This window comes from Haematobia irritans, chromosome 2 (genome assembly GCF_050003625.1).
Source record: "Haematobia irritans isolate KBUSLIRL chromosome 2, ASM5000362v1, whole genome shotgun sequence".
NCBI lineage: Eukaryota > Metazoa > Arthropoda > Insecta > Diptera > Muscidae > Haematobia > Haematobia irritans.
The window spans coordinates 124,554,401-124,571,080 of record NC_134398.1 but is presented as its reverse complement, the minus strand read 5'-3'; the positions used below and the strand labels follow the sequence as shown (position 1 = coordinate 124,571,080).

Here is a 16,680-nt window from a genome sequence, read left to right as displayed (position 1 = left end):
ACCATTATTGTAAACCTGATTTGCTATACTGACCTGATTTCGAAATATCCGCAAATTTCTGGAAATTCTTTGCCAAATCTCAAAGTCTCCATACCATTCGTCCTAGTTCACAAAAAAGCTTTCCCCAATTTGAAAAAAAAATCCCCAATACTGGCAACGCTAGTAAAGAAAAAATCTTTGGTATTGGTTACCCATTTTTCCGAGTACCCTAATTGTTATATTATGTATTCTATATGTATTCTTAATAACAGAATTATTTGTTTGAATAAGAAATTTCATTGAGTACATAATATAGGTGATACATGCAAATCTTTCACTGTGTGATCATTAAGAATTATTTTAATTTAACGTGTGCGAAGAAATACATAAGAATTATTAATTCCCTATGAGATAAGCATTACGATTAAAAGGATCGTCAGCATTTAAAACAAACACAGTATACAATATAAGTTACTTATATACTTGTTTTTCTTTTATCTCTAAATGCTTGCCCATATAAATTCCATTTCGATAAGATAGGCATTTTTATTTGAGTGTATGCAGAATAGAAATTAGAAAAATCTCTTAGACAGGTTTATCCACATTAAGCGCGGTGTCTGTGCAGTCTTAAATCTTGGTGGCAAGTGTTATTGTAAACAACCAACTAACCAGCCAACCATCACCACCAACCGATGGGGGTCTATATAAAGAGGATCGTCAAGCATGATAGGGAGTTTTTCTCAATTGTGTCGTCAAATCGTAAACAAGTTCAGGATCGAGTAAAATATCAAAACGGTTTAAATCGGTTCTGGAACGTGGGTGAATTAACAATAACGAAAATGAGTGAATATAAGGTATTGAACGATGGACAACAGGAAGATATCCTGTCTCCAGATATTTTATCGGAATTATTCATATAAATTAAAATGGAATAAGAACAACAACAACAAAACAACAATGGATATAAGAATTAAATTCCATAATTTTATTTGTCTGTTTATCTGTCTACAAATTAACGCAGTGAATTGTTATTCAGTTTTTTATACAATCTGTACCAAGATGCAAAAAATTAAAGACATGAAATGTTTTTGAGACAACATATAAAATCTTGTATATATCATACACTATAAAATAATAATATGCGACATAAAAAAGATTAAGTGATTTTAATCGAGAGTGAATATTTCATATTGAAATTAAGAAAATAATTTCAACTACTGATTTAAGACCCAATGAGCTGTGAATGAAGTGCTTTCAAAAGTGAAATTGCATAAAAATTGTACACGTCTACAAAAAATCCCCACTATTTAATTAAATTCAATAAAATAAATAATATTAATGACTACTCATTAATATCAACTAATGAAAAATGTAAATGGTGAAAGTGGAAAAAATATGAATCTCTTGAGAAGCCACCAAATAGTGGAGAATATGAAATAAAAGAGTTTTATTTCAAAAACATGTTAGGCCTAATTAGCTAAATTAAAATAATAATAATAAAAACATAAATAATTGGTCAAAGAAACAACGAAAAAAATTGGAAATAATTCATATCATCTAGTACAGAAATATTAAAAGGCTGGTATACCTTATGTCATGGCTTTCTTTAGTCAGGCAGATAATAATAGTTAATAATCTAAAGAACGGATTAAAATGTACAGAAATATCTGTGGCTCTAGTTTAATTGGATCTCAGCACATGGTCAAAAAAGAGCGCGTTATTGAAGGTGTACAAAAAGTCTTTATAATAAATACAAGGTTTGACACAAAATTGCCTCTTAACCTAGACACCTAATCTACGTCTGAGAGACCTATGCGTTTTTTAGTTTTTCGCTCTCCCTCATGAAAATGAGTACCGAAAATGTGTTTTTTTTGTGTTACACAATAAATAAAAGTTTAGCCAAAGAGGTGTTTAAATTACAAGGATTTGTATATAGAATCGGTGTTTCACAAATTTTGTCCACGTGATGACAAACTATGATACGTCCCATAGAAGTACACTCAGAAAAAGGGGCTCTAATGCCAACTGAACTTTATTTTAGTTCACGAAGATTAGTTGATTTTAGTTAAATTTTGCACAATATGTGTAAATGTTCCTTATTTGAATATTTTTTGGCTAACTTTAATGACGTGAACTAAAAATAAGAAAAAAGTTGTATACAAATATAGTGCACAATTTTACTAAAAAATAAAATAGTTCATATTTTCCTAAAATGACAGAAGTTTGCTTAAATTGAGTACATAAGTCTCTCAAATGAGTAAATTTTATTAAAATTGTACTAACGACATTTTAACAATTTTCAAATTCAATTTTTTCTTCCAACATATGAAATTTTCTTAAACAACAGAAAAAAATTAATTAGTTTTAAAAAAATTTCTTCAATTTGAAAAAAAGTATTAACTTATTTGTAACATGTTGCAATTAGAAAACTATTTTAGTTAAAATTTTCTAAAATAAACCTACATTTTCTTCCACGGCGGGGTCACTTTTTTTGGGTGTATGTTTAGCTTATAGTCCCCATATAAACCGACTTCCCGAGTTGAGTTCTTGTGCTTATAAAAACCGTAGTTTTTATCATCAAAAGCTGTGTCGAAAATGGTGCCTATCGGTCCATGTTTTGGTATATCCCCCATATAGACCGATTTCCCGATTTTGCTTCTTGGGCGTCTAAAAACAGTATTTTCTATCCGATTGGTCTGAATTTTAAAATCTAGAGGTATTTTGGGACCACAAAGAGCCATTTTCGACAAATGGTCCGTATCGGTCCATGTTTTGGTATAGCTCCCATATAGACCGATATCTCAAATTTACTTCTTGGGCTTCTAGAATCCGTAGTTTTTACCCAATTTGGTTGAAATTGGAATTCTAGAGGTATTTGTGGACCATTAAGAGGTGTCTCGAAAATAGTTAGTATTGGTCCATGAAAATAGTTAGTATTGGTCCTTGGGCTTCTAGAAACCGTACTTCTTATCCGATATTTTCCGAAAATGTAAATATACTGGTATTTTACACCCTCAAAATTGTGTATATCATTTATTTTTACCGGTCCATTGGGTAAGGCATCCATATAGACCGATTTCACTTCTTGAGGGTATAGCAGGCCCACTGATCAAAAAAATTGCTTGAAACTGAAATTTCCAGATTTTACTCCTCGTAATCATTTAAATAATGGCGGCAAAAATCTACAGATTTAAGATTTCAAATCAAGGCTTTATTTCATCATTTACACGATATGTTTATGGTTTCTCTAAAACTCAAACAAAATTGGTTTTTATAAATCCAGAATCTGATCTATTCTTCATAGCTAGAATCTTTAAATTTATCTTCGGGAAGCATACTGGTTGAACTGATTTGCTTGGGAGAATATCTGTCATCAAACCCCCTGAAATTCTATATACGAGTATTATCAAGTAACCCGCTAAGACGAAGAGTTTTCAAAGTAAACCACACGCAAAGAAAAAAAAACGTTTGGAAAACGTGTACCGAAAACGTTTTTCTTTTGTTACAGTTTTTTGAATTGCTTCGAAAATCTTAAACTTTTATCACCAAAAAAATTCGTTTGTTACAAAATTTTTATTTTTTCAATAAAAAAAGTTATTTTTGAAACAACAACAAAGTCCTTTTCGTTTATATCAAACACTGTACTTTTCTGACTTTAGGTCTTTAATAAGACAAATTTTACAGTTCAAAATTTAATATACTTCCCAACATTTAATATCTTCCCAACATATCTGGAATATATGTAAAAAAAAAAACAAAACAAAAAACTTTGGTCGAAGCAGGGATCGAACCCGCGACCCTTGGCATGCAAGTCGGACGTAGCAACCACTGCTCCACGGTGCCAAACTAAATGTTTGTTTCTGTTAAATAAACTTTGTTTATTCGGTTCGTGGGCGCCGCAAGCTATGCTATATAAATATAACTTATATGGATATTTATCTATCGATGACCATAACAAGTACATAGCTCAGTGGTTAGTGTGTTGGCTTACAAAGTGCATGGTCCGCGGTTCGATTCTCCGTCCAGGCGAAAGGTAAAAAAATTTAAAAAATTTATAAAATCGTGTAATTTCTTCTACATTGTTGGTATTACAGGAAAGGTGTTAAGAACTAAAAAACATCGTGGATGTGCGAAAGATGTGAGGGAAAATGCAATTAGCAAGAAAACAATGTTTTCTTTTTGAGTTTGTCCTTATGAAATTGTTTTTACATCCTGGAAAAGAGTAAACGTTTATCACAAAAAGTATATACTTTTCTTCCAAATATACTTCCTTACAGCGAAAAGCAAATGAGAAACGAACTTTGTTTGTCTAAAATTTCGTTTGGGAGGAAAGAATTATTTTTTTGCGTGCATTATATTTGATTCATGTGGGCGGGTATTTAAGATTCGGCCCGGCCGAACTTACTACTGTATATACTTCTTCAATATATTTTGCATACTTGTTTGGGATATTTTCATATTGGATTTCTTTTCACTTCAGTCGTTGTTGCATCATTGGAGCTAACAGAAAAATATTCTCAAAGTTTGTGACAAGGATTTCCTTTGTATGACACCCCCTCAATTGAGTTGCGTTTGTGTTGCATATAATACACTGAAAAAAATATTGGAAAATTATGAAAGTTTATGTAACTTAAATGTTAAACAGTTTTTACTTTAAGTATCTGCACACAAAGAGTTAAATAGGCTTAAGAGCCTGTAGGGTTCATTATTTTTGAATGTGCTATAATTTGGACGGGCATTTATTTATATGTGAAAGATTTTGTTCAGTTTATGCAACTTAAATGTTAAACAGTTTTTACTTAAAGTATCTGCACACAAAGAAAATATACTTTCCTCCGGAACGAAATTTTACACAAACGAAATTTCCTTTGTTAAAAAGTGTTTTCTTTAAGAGCAAATAAACCCGATTTTATGAAAAGCGTTGCAACAATTGCCTTTAAAATAATTTTTTTTAAAAGAAAACTTCGTTTGTCTAAAATTTCGTTCCTCAGGAATGAAAACTCTTCTTTCAGTGTGTTATAATTTGGATTTTTAAACTGGCATTTGTTTGTACGTGAAGAGCTTTATTAATATATCACAAAAGAAGATTGACAATTCGATTAATGAGATATGTATCATAATTTAAATTTTATTGATCCTAGATTTAAAGCTAGATATGTCCCTTAAAAATTTCTTATGTCCCTTAAAAATTTCTAAAATATGGGCTTGTCATAGGACGGAAGTCCTCCTTCCTGTGTAGTTAAAATAAAGAACATCATTGGGAGTGCATCTTCTGGAAGTGCTTTTTAAGTTGTGCCTTTGGAAGAACTTCCAAATTTTTTGCCGGGTTATGAAAGTCAAGGAAACTTTCTTACAACATTATAATTCCATGAACTAAACTAGAGTTAAATTGGCTTAAGAGCCTTAAGGGTTCATTTTTTTGAATGTGCTATAATTTGGACGGGCATTTATTTATATGTTACATTAAGAGTTTTGTTCATATCGCAAAGAGAGAATGAAAATTCGACAAAAAAAAAGATCTATATCCATATTCAATTTTTTTAGAGCTTTGATTTCCAGCTAGATAACTATCAAGAATAGTGGCGCTTGACCTTTCGTCGGAAAACAACCACTTTTTGATGAGAGTGTAGGCTGGTTGTCGGTCTGTCCGCCTATTTATTTTTGTAAGGAATTTGATTTCCTTGAAATCTGTTAAAGAAACGGATTGTTACCAATGGCATTTTTTATTCAAAGTAAAAAGAGCAAATTTTTTCATAATACGTCCTTTTAATAGTTTTTTGTACCCATAATACCATTTGTAGGTCTCTTTGAGGAAGTTATGCTACACCCAAAAAAGTTCGTAGTCGAAAAATGTACTAAAACAGCAGAAAGTCTGTCGAAAAAGGGAAAGCAGTAATTATTTTTTTTGAAACGACAAACATTATCTGCAATTTTTTAAGCCCGATTACCCATAAACATGTTTTAGTTTCGTTCACACCAAATCAAAAATCTGAATATTTACCAAATGAAGACTTAACTACATACAAAATATTTGCTGATTTCAATTAGGGGCTTTTAAGGATATTCTAGGGCAGATATGTTACAAATTGTTATCCGGTAGACCACATAATACAATAATATGACAGCAAACATCCACAGTTGATTTTAGCAGACTTTTTCTATGAATGTATGTAACTTTGTAATTACGGAAATTTAAGCACCGTCAACGCTAATTAAAATAGTGCGTGTACGATATTTATTACCTTCTTGGAAATGCTAGTGATATTTGTCAGTGTTTCAAAGTTTCTCTAAGTGGTTACACACATTGGGTGGGAATGTCGTTTGGACTCGGCTTTAAAAAAGAGGTCCCTTGTCGTTTAGCTAAAACATAGAATCGGAAATTGTTTTTAAAATAAAGAAAAGAAAGGCTCACTTAGACTATTCTGTCCATTGTAATACCACAGTGCTGGACTTCTCCCTTCTCACTGGGTACTGCCCGATTTTATTTTAAGCTCAATGACAAGGGACCTCCTTTTTATAGCCGAGTACCCGAACGGGTATCAGTGAAACCATTTAGAGAAGCTTTGAAACACTTAGAAATGTCACCAGCTTTACTGCGGTGGAATAGTCCACCGTGGAAAAACTTTTTGGTATTTGGTCGAAATTGGGGTTGAAACCACGACCCTGTGTATGCAAGGTGGGCATTAGGGCTATAACCAATTTTTTGGCATAGTACCACGAGATGCGCCATGATGATTTATTAATGAAAAGCATTATCTTACACCACGGTGGGTCTCAGTGTGGGTAATGTACACTGAAAAAAATATTGTCGTGAGGTCAAAGATTTCATGTCTTTAAAATACGAATACAAATTTTGCTTAGCATAGAAGACGCATTTCTCTAAAATAAAGTTATTTTCCTTGTCCAAAAGTCGATAAACTTTTCAATAAAGTCGTATTGTCCTTATAATTAAGTGATTTGGCTTAAAAATGGGTATCTTAACATGAAAGAAAAAATTTATAGGCTAAGGTCAACATGACTTTAATAATTCAGAAAAATTCTTTAAATTTAATGAAATTGTCTTTGAATTTGTTGTCTTTTTGCATCTTGACTACAAAGCAAAAAATCGTTCAAATATAGGACATGTTTTTCAAAACTTTATTTTAAAGAAGTTTTTTACTTCAAACATAGCATAATTTCTACTGGAAGTCGAGTCCTAATTTGGAAAATAAAGTTGCCGTTAACTCGTTTTTAAAGGACTTTGATAGCATATGAAGAAAAAAAGCTGAGAAAGCGAAAAATTAAAATTTGCTTCCTAGAAGCAAGTACACATAACCTAAATATAAAAGAGAATTGTGTCTTAAAAGTATCCTTACTTGTATTCTCCGCTTCTTTGGCTCGGAATCAATACCAAATTTTTTAAAGTAAAGACAAAATCTTTGGAACCGAGTATGCTTTTTTTCAGTGTAGCCAAAATTGTGAATATTGGGCAATATATTTATGTAAGAGCTATACGTAAGTCTAAATAAATAATACTTTAAAACTTGCAATTTGAGTAACATTGGTTAATAATTAAGAGTATCATGGCCACATTTGGTAAAATCGGGAGCTATATCTGTATGGGATCTTTATCTAAATCTGAACCGACTTCGATGCAATTTTGCTCACTTAAAGGATAGTGAATAAAATTACTTTGTGTCAAATTTGACGATGATCGGTGGGTAAAAAAGCGCAATGTAAACTCATTTTTCGAAATCGTCCAAATATAATAGCGTTCATCGAAAAAACACTTTGTGCCAAATTTCATTAAAAAGATTAATCATTGCGACCGGAATCCTGCGAACAACAAATACATGGACAGACGGACGGATATCAAAGGCTAGATCGACTCAGTAGGTGATTCTGAGTCGATCGGTATACATTTTATGGGGTCTAAAATCAATATTTTTGGTAGGCACATATTTTGGTAGATCAAAGTTATTATACCCTGACCACTATGTGGTTATAAAAATAATCTTTAATTAAACTGAGATATTGAATCTTTGGATTAAATATAAAAAAGCTCCAACTTCGGTTTAAAGTTTCTTTTTTGAAATTAAGAAAACGTATACTTTGACATTTGTTTGCACATGAATAGCTTTCTTAATATATCGCAAAAAGAATATGAAAATGTAGAAGATCAGATCTGTATCCTAATAGAGCTTAGATATACAGCTAGATAGCTCCGTAATTTTTTTTATTTTAAATATCTTTTGATCGGAATCAATACAAAAGTCAATAAGGCAAGGTAAAAATCGTTGAATTACACAATGGACTGAATAGTCTAAGGAAGCGAAACAACTATAGTTAACCTAACCGACACTGGGTTACCGACACCGAACAAAAATATTGACATAATATGAAAGATCATATAATGTAAATTAGAGGAAACAAACATTTACAGAATACACTAAAAAAAGTGAATTTCACTAAAACTGATTTAATTCTCTTTTAGTTTATAGAATTATTACGTTTTAAGAAAGTTTCCATGACTTTAACAATTTTTTGCGTACGTAAGTTAACTTAACTAAAGCAGAAGAAAAAATTATACACAATTGAAGTATAAAGATGAACTAAATTCGTGTCTCCCACAAAATAGTTCAGAATTCCTTAATATTTGTACATTTTACGAATAATGCGTCCATCATGAACTTCGTATGGCACTAAAGACATTATTGCAATTTTGGACTTTTGGACGAAAATTTCTTTAATAAGTGAAAAATAATAATTTTGTCTAATAAATTTTCTTAAATTTGTCGAAATTTTTTTACTTATTTTTGCGAAATCGGCGCGAAATCTGCGTTTATAATACAGTTTAGATAAAATTTTCTATAATTAATCAAATTTTTCTACAATTAACTAAAATTTTCTTTCCTGGTGGGTTCACTGTTTTTTTCAGTGTAAGGATAAATGAAGATGATATGAAGAAATTAAACGAAATTCTTAAATTTAGGATACGAAATTGGCAACGACATACGTTAAAGACGTATGTCTTTGAAGTAAGGCAAATTGTTATAATCAAATTGATTTGCTCTTATAAAATAAAAACCATAAGCATAGAAAGGCCTCTGATGAGGATGGGCTTAGCCCATACCCCGTATTGAACCTTTGGATTAAAGATACAAAAAAGCTTCAGATGTACACCCTCAAAAAATTGCTTCTGTAATATATACCCTAGGTTAGGTTAGGTTAAAGTGGCAGCCCGATTAAGATTCAGGCTCACTTAGACTATTCAGTCCATTGTGATACCACATTAACTAAAAGTACCTATTACATATGGGCACTTCTAGTTTTAACCGCTGAACCTTCTTGATTATTCTTCTTTGTTGAACCAACCAGATTGTTCCAAAAACATTAGCAGACTGCTTAAGTTAACGTTTTCCAGATCCGCCAGTAATCTGAAGCTATATGCTCCTAAAAGTTGCTTGCGCTTTACACAAAATGCAGGACACTCACACAAGAGGTGTTTAATTGATTCCTTTTCTTCCGCATCATGACAGCTCATACAATAGTCATTATACTTCGCGCCTATAATGTTTGCAAAATCGCCTATCAGGCAGCGACCCGTTATAGCAGATATCAGGAGTGATATCTGACGTCTCGAGAACACTAGCATATCTAGTGTGCGGTTCAAGTTTAAATGGGGCCATATTTGCTTAGTGTCGTTACATCCCTTGCAATTCTCCCATCGAACATTTGCCATCATAACAGCCTTCTCACACAGCATGAGCTTGCAGGTAGCCAGGGGCATACCAACAGATTCTAGTTCCCCAGGAATATGTAAGGTAGTCCCTAGCCTTGCCAAATCATCCGCTATGGCCAGGCACCCATATTAGGTGAATATTGTACTGCTCAGTTATCTCATTGAGAGATTTGCGGCAGTCGATGGCCGTTTTCGAGTCGAGGAACACAGAGTCCAAGGATTTTATTGCAGGTTGACTGTCTGGGTATATATTAATGTCCACATTTTTTGGAACATTACTTCTCAGCCAATTCGCCACCTCTCTTATTGCTAATATTTCAGCCTGAAAAACACTACAGTGATTAGGTTATCTTTTCGTTTTTCGAAGTTCCAGATCATTAGAATATACTCCGGAACCCAAGTGTCCATCCAATTTGGAGCCATCAGTGTAGAAATCTATATATTCTTTATTCCCCGGGGTCTGTGTACACCACGCCTCACTGTTGGGGATTAGAGTCTCAAACTTTTTGTCGAAAATATATACCCTAAACACATTCTGCTTCAAGCATATATATTTTCAAGATTGGTCCAAACAAAATATTGTTTGTATTATTCAAACATATTATGCATCACCTTAGACATAAACTGGTAGAAAACTTTTTAATGAAATGCTCTTTGTGTATATCTATTTTTAAGGCGCCAAGTGGTTACTTCCATTCCTTAACTTTGCATCCTTGCATATTATATTTACAAACATTTTACGTCCCAAACATAATATGTTATAACATATTCACATATATGTCCCGAACATGTTATGCTAGTTTATGAACATTATATGCTTGCACTTAAAAATATTGTGTTAAATAATCCATAATAATAATATTGTGTTAAATAGTTCCAAACATATAATTTTTACACCCAAACATATGAAAAACAGTCTTTTTCGTCCGTGTAGTCTAAGACAGATCGAATTTCACCACGACCCAGAATATGTATGCTTAATGGTAGAGGGTATGAAATCCCTCGTCTTTGGTTTGAATGCCAATAGCAAATTACTTATGTAAATGATTAAAATATTTCGATTCAAGTAAACTTTTTTTGAGTGTACTACTGCTAGTGAAGAAACCTTAATATCACGGTTTATTGTTTATACTCAAAGTTCACTACCTCTATTGAAAATCCATTTACACTTCACTTTTATTTTTAGTATATGTGTGGCTTTGGTTCTCATTTCTCTTCGGAAGATCCTCGTTGTCCTAACTCTTTGCCTGAAGGACAGAATACACCACAGAAATGTCCATATGGCCTCTATGCTGAGCAACTGTCCGGAACAGCATTTACAGCACCACGTAAAGAGAATGCCCGTACCTGGCTGTATCGCATCAATCCAAGTGCGAAACATCTACCATTTCAGTCATATGAGAAAGAGGGTTCCAAATACTTAACACACAATTGGGATGAACAAAAGCCTAACCCGAATCAGGTAAGTCAGATGGTGATGGATTTGTTACAGTTGCATAAAACTATGGGACCTCCAAACAATATCTGACCAAATTTTTAATTGTTTTAGATGCGTTGGAAGCCTTTTGATATTCCCGCACCTTCGAAACAAGTGAATTTTGTCCAAGGTCTGCATACAGTATGCGGCGCTGGTGATATCCGTAGTCGTCATGGTCTGGCAGTGCATGTCTTCATGTGCAATGTTTCCATGAAAGATACAGCATTCTACAATAGTGATGGCGATTTTCTGATCGGTGAGTAACTAAGCAATATACTCGTATACACTAAAAAAATAGTAAACCCAACAGGAAGAAACATTGTGGTTGATTTTAGAAAACTTATATTAATTTTAAAAAAATTCACTAAAGTGTATTACAAACGCAGATATCAAGCGGAGTTTACAAAAATAAGTAATTATTTTTCGACAAATTCAAGATAATTTAATGATTGGTTAAATTTATACATTTTAAGAAATTCCGCACAATTTTGTGGGAGACACGAGTTTAGCAAATCTTTACTCTTCATTTCGGTATAATTTTTTCTCCTTTTTGGTTTTTTAACTAACGTATTATTAAAGTTAATAAACATTTCTCCAAACGTAATGATTACTTGAACTAAAATAGAGTTAAATCGGCTTTAGTGCTAAATAGGGTTCACATTTTTTTTGAGTGTAGAAATTCAATATATTTCTTGAATGTTTTAGCTGACTTTTCTGTGAGTGTAACAATCTCTTTTGGGAGTAGTCTGCGTTCAGCGTCTTATGTACCCATGCTACCATGTCTAATTTTAGCAAACCACTTCTAAATGGTTAATTTTTCTGTATCTCTGTTGTTGTTTGCGTCATCGCCCACCTTCGACTTTCTTATTTTCAAAAAAAAAAAAAAAAAATACAACTTTGGAAACGATGAGCGCCTTTTTAGGGAGCCACCGTGGTGCAATGGTTAGCATGCCGGCCTTGCATACACAAGGTCGTGGGTTCGATTCCTGCTTCGACCGAACACCAAAAAGTTTTTCAGCGGTGGATTATCCCACCTCAGTAATGCTGATGACATTTCTGAGGCTTTCAAAGCTTCCCTAAGTGGTTTCACTGTAATGTGGAACGCCGTTCGGACTCGCATATAAAAAGGAGGTCCCTTGTCATTGAGCTTAACATGGAATCGGGCAGCACTCAGTAATAAGAGAGAAGTTCACCAATGTGGTATCACAATGGACTGAATAGTCTAAGTGAGTCTGATACATCGGGCTGCCACCTAACCTAGGTTTGATAAAAGAGAACAAGGGGACATTGCTCGGACCCACGTCAATTCCTTTATTCGGACGACCCAAAATCTCTCCCTTTATATAGACCACGACAGAGAATGAAGTCGCCGAGTCGCACCGTCGATTTTTGACGAACCGGCTATTTGTAGCCAGTTAACGCCGCCACCGATAAAGTCGACTCATCTCGACTGAAATGTAGCAGCCAATTAAGCAAATTATATTATATGAAATCTGAAAAAATGCACAGCAGATATTAATAAAATGCAAATTTAATCTAAAATATATATAGTATGCAAAATGGTAAAAAAGAATTTCTGCATACCACATTTTCTTAAAAAATGTATGTGTTTTTTTTTAATAATGGTTGTATCATAAAAAATACAGTGCGCATTTAATTAAGCTTTTAATTCCAAATACACAATTTGATTTTAGTAAAAAATAGAGCATAGAGATATTTTTACACTACACAGTTTTTTTTACGAAATTACTTTCATCTCTAGTAAATATTCTTTAACTTCCAATTTGTAGTTTTTTGAATTTTTGATCAAAATTTGATTTTCAATTTTGACTGTAGAATACTTAGAAGTACTACAAATTTTCCGGAAAAAGCATCTTTAAAATTCGCGATGTTTTAAATGCAAAAAAAAAAAAAAATAATTTCAAGGAATTCGTTCAACATTTTAAGACTTAAGAATTTTTTCTGGTTGTATCTTAAAATATACAGTGCGCATTTAATGGGTTAATTTAATTTTTTTATGGATGGTTTCCCGACAAGTATATATATTTGCTTCACCAAGCTACCGCCATTGGTGGCAAAAATAAACGCAGCCAAACCTGGACCGGATTCATTTTCTGGACCGCAGTCTTCGTTACATTTCAGAATTAGGCAAGACATCGCCCTACTGCGGCTTCTGCTTACATATATCAATTATTGGGTTGTTTTTGTAATGTTTTTTTTTTATGGATTTGATAAATAATTTAAATATAATTAATATTTATTATAAATCAATTTTTATATTTACAGTTCCCCAAGAAGGAGTATTGGATATTACAACGGAGTTTGGTAAAATGAAAGTGGCGCCCAACGAAATTTGTGTTATACCTCAGGGTGTTCGTTATGCCGTCAATGTTTCGGGTCCCACAAGGTATGGAGAGAGATATAACTATAGTATATATTTTTCTTAATTTATTATTCTCCCATTCCAGAGGTTACATCTTGGAAGTATATGATAATCATTTCCATTTACCAGATTTAGGACCAATTGGCGCCAATGGCTTGGCCAATCCCAGAGATTTTGAAACTCCAGTTGCTTGGTTCGAAGATCGTGAAGTTAAAGGTAAATTTATTCACATTAGATTCCCACACAAAAAAAAAATCTGATTCAATCACGAAATTAATTGATCCAATTAATTTTTTAATTGAAATTGAAATGTCTTCAATCACAGAAATGATAGTATCAATTAAACAATTAATTGAAGGTCAATTAATAAATTAATTGATCCAATTAAAACATTAATTGTTACTATTAATTTTTGTAATTGATTTTTGTTTCAATTAAAAAATTTGTTGAATCCATTAAATTTTTCATTGAATATTTTTTAAAACTCAATTAAAATTTTAATTGGAAAATTTTTTCTGTGCAGATAGTGGTTTTAATGGGGTTATCTTTGATTTCAGATTTTTCTGTGGTTTCCAAATTCCAGGGACATCTGTTCGTAGCCAAACAGAATCATTCTTGTTTCGATGTCGTAGCCTGGCATGGAAATTATGTTCCCTACAAATATAATTTGGCCAAATTCAATGTTATCAATTCAGTTAGTTTTGATCATTGCGATCCTAGCATATTCACTGTTTTGACATGCCCTAGCTCGAGATATGGAACTGCAATTGCCGATTTTGTTATATTCCCTCCAAGATGGTCAGTACAAGAGCACACATTTAGACCTCCCTATTATCATCGTAAGTATTGCAATGAAATGACTGAAATTGCTTAAGGAGGTGCTCCGAGTTAAAACTCATTAAAAAGTAATGTAATGCAAATAATATGGCCTTGTGATAGTAACTCATTATTCCCAACCATACGTTACTGCTGGGGTGTAGCACAAATGTCTTTTCCTAGTTAAAAATGTGCAAGTTGAAGTGAAAAACTGTATATTAAGAGCATTTGCGCCATACCGTATGGATGGGAATAATGACTTATCTTAACCGCATATGTGTTGCCAATTTAACACACAAACAAAATTTCATTAAAATTTAGTCAACTAAGTTGTTCCACACCGGAAGAGATTTACTACCTGTAACATTTTTTCCTCTTCTTTATATTGGCACTTTTTACTGTATGTTACCATTTCGATTTTTAGGCAACTGCATGAGCGAATTCATGGGTTTAATATTGGGACGCTATGAGGCCAAAGAAGAAGGATTCATGCCTGGGGGTGCTACATTACACTCCATGATGACTCCTCATGGACCAGATGCTAAATGCTTTGAGGGTGCTTCAAAAGCAAATTTGATCCCAGAACGTGTGGCTGAAGGCACTCAGGTAAGTTTGAGTATTTGTTTTGCTTGCAATATAGTTAATATTAAAATGCATTTCAATTATTATTTAAGGCCTTTATGTTCGAATCATCCTTAAGCATGGCTGTCACGAAATGGGGTGAAGAGACTTGTCAGAAATTGGATGCCAAATACTACGAATGTTGGCAAATGTTGAAAAATAACTTCAAATTGCAATGATTTCATGTATAAGCATAGCCAGAAATGGTCACAATCGATTTATAAATAAAAATAAGTGAATTTTATCTTTCTCAATGTTTTTATTGTTTCTTCAATACATATATATGAATACTATTTTGATATGATTTTTTGTAAATAACTAACATATTGGGTATTTGCATATACTCTTAGATTGCATAAAATTAAGTTATTGAAGACCTGATGGACATACTATTTGCGATTGATGACATTCACATTGGTAAATATTATAAAAAAAAAAATAAGAAATACCAACATATCGATATTTTCATAAACAATGTAATATATGTTACGAAATGTAGTTTTTCATTGAAAAATATCTATAACATATTCTTTAAAGTGTTTTTTTTTAATTTAAAAATCTTTAAAATTACATCTTCCTCATTCGCATCCGATGCATATATACCCACAAATTAATATTATTTAAAAAAGGAGATACACCCTCAAAAAATCGCTTCTGTAACATATACCCCAAACACATTTTGCTTCAAGCAAGTATAACAGGTTGGCTGATAAGTCCCCGGTCTAACAAAGAAAAACACATTTTTTGTCAAAATTCGTTTTTATTATTCAACATAGTTCCCTTCAAGAGTGATACAACGATTATAACGACCTTCCAATTTTTTGATACCATTTTGGTAGTACTCCTTTGGTTTTGCCTCAAAATAGGCCTCAGTTTCGGCGATCACCTCTTCATTGCAGCCAAATTTTTTCCCTGCGAGCATCCTTTTGAGGTCTGAGAACAAGAAAAAGTCGCTGGGGGACAGATCTGGAGAATATTGTGGGTGGGGAAGCAATTCGAAGCCCAATTCATGAATTTTTGCCATCGTTCTCAATGACTTGTGGCACGGTGCGTTGTCTTGGTGAAACAACACCTTTTTCTTCTTCATATGGGGTCGTTTCGCCGCGATTTCGACCTTCAAACGCTCCAATAACGCCATATAATAGTCACTGTTGATGGTTTTTCCCTTCTCAAAATAATCGATAAAAATTATTCCACGTGCATCCCAGAAACCAGAGGCCATTACTTTGTCAGCGGACTTTTGAGTCTTTCCACGCTTCGGAGACGGTTCACCGGTCGCTGTCCACTCAGCTGACTGTCGATTGGACTCAGGAGTGTAGTGATGGAGCCATGTTTCATCCATTGTCACATATCGACGGGTGTATTACGAGTTAACAGCTGCAAACACCGCTAAGAATCATCAACACGTTGTTGTTTTTGGTCAAATGTGAACTCGCGCGGCACCCATTTTGCACAGAGTTTCCGCATATCCAAATATTGATGAACGATATGACCAACACGTTCCTTTGATATCTATAAGGCCTCTGCTGTCTCGATAAACTTCATTTTACGGTCATTCAAAATCATTTTGTGGATTTTTTGATGTTTTCGTCGGTAACCACCTCTTTCGGGCGTCCACTGCGTTCACCGTCATCCGTGCTCATTTCACCACGCTTGAATTTTGCATACCAATCAATTATTGTT

The 16,680-nt window shown here is 33.2% G+C and overlaps 1 protein-coding gene across 1 annotated transcript; it reads left to right on the top strand.

The window, feature by feature from the left end:
* The first annotated feature begins 675 nt into the window (after positions 1 to 675).
* On the top strand, positions 676 to 15,241 carry hgo (homogentisate 1,2-dioxygenase). Its single transcript, XM_075296088.1, has 8 exons — positions 676 to 833; positions 10,887 to 11,162; positions 11,250 to 11,433; positions 13,464 to 13,584; positions 13,646 to 13,776; positions 14,118 to 14,399; positions 14,801 to 14,982; positions 15,051 to 15,241. The coding sequence occupies exons 1-8, from the start codon at positions 819 to 821 to the stop codon at positions 15,174 to 15,176; spliced, it is 1,317 nt and encodes a 438-aa protein (XP_075152203.1). The 5' UTR covers positions 676 to 818; the 3' UTR covers positions 15,177 to 15,241.
* Positions 15,242 to 16,680: the final 1,439 nt, after the last annotated feature.

Excerpts from the sequence above, each read along its gene's own strand:
- hgo (XM_075296088.1), top strand. Across the intron at positions 11,434-13,463 it reads TGATGGCGATTTTCTGATCG|TTCCCCAAGAAGGAGTATTG; the intron begins GTGAGTAACTAA and ends TTATATTTACAG. Across the intron at positions 14,983-15,050 it reads GTGTGGCTGAAGGCACTCAG|GCCTTTATGTTCGAATCATC; the intron begins GTAAGTTTGAGT and ends TTATTATTTAAG.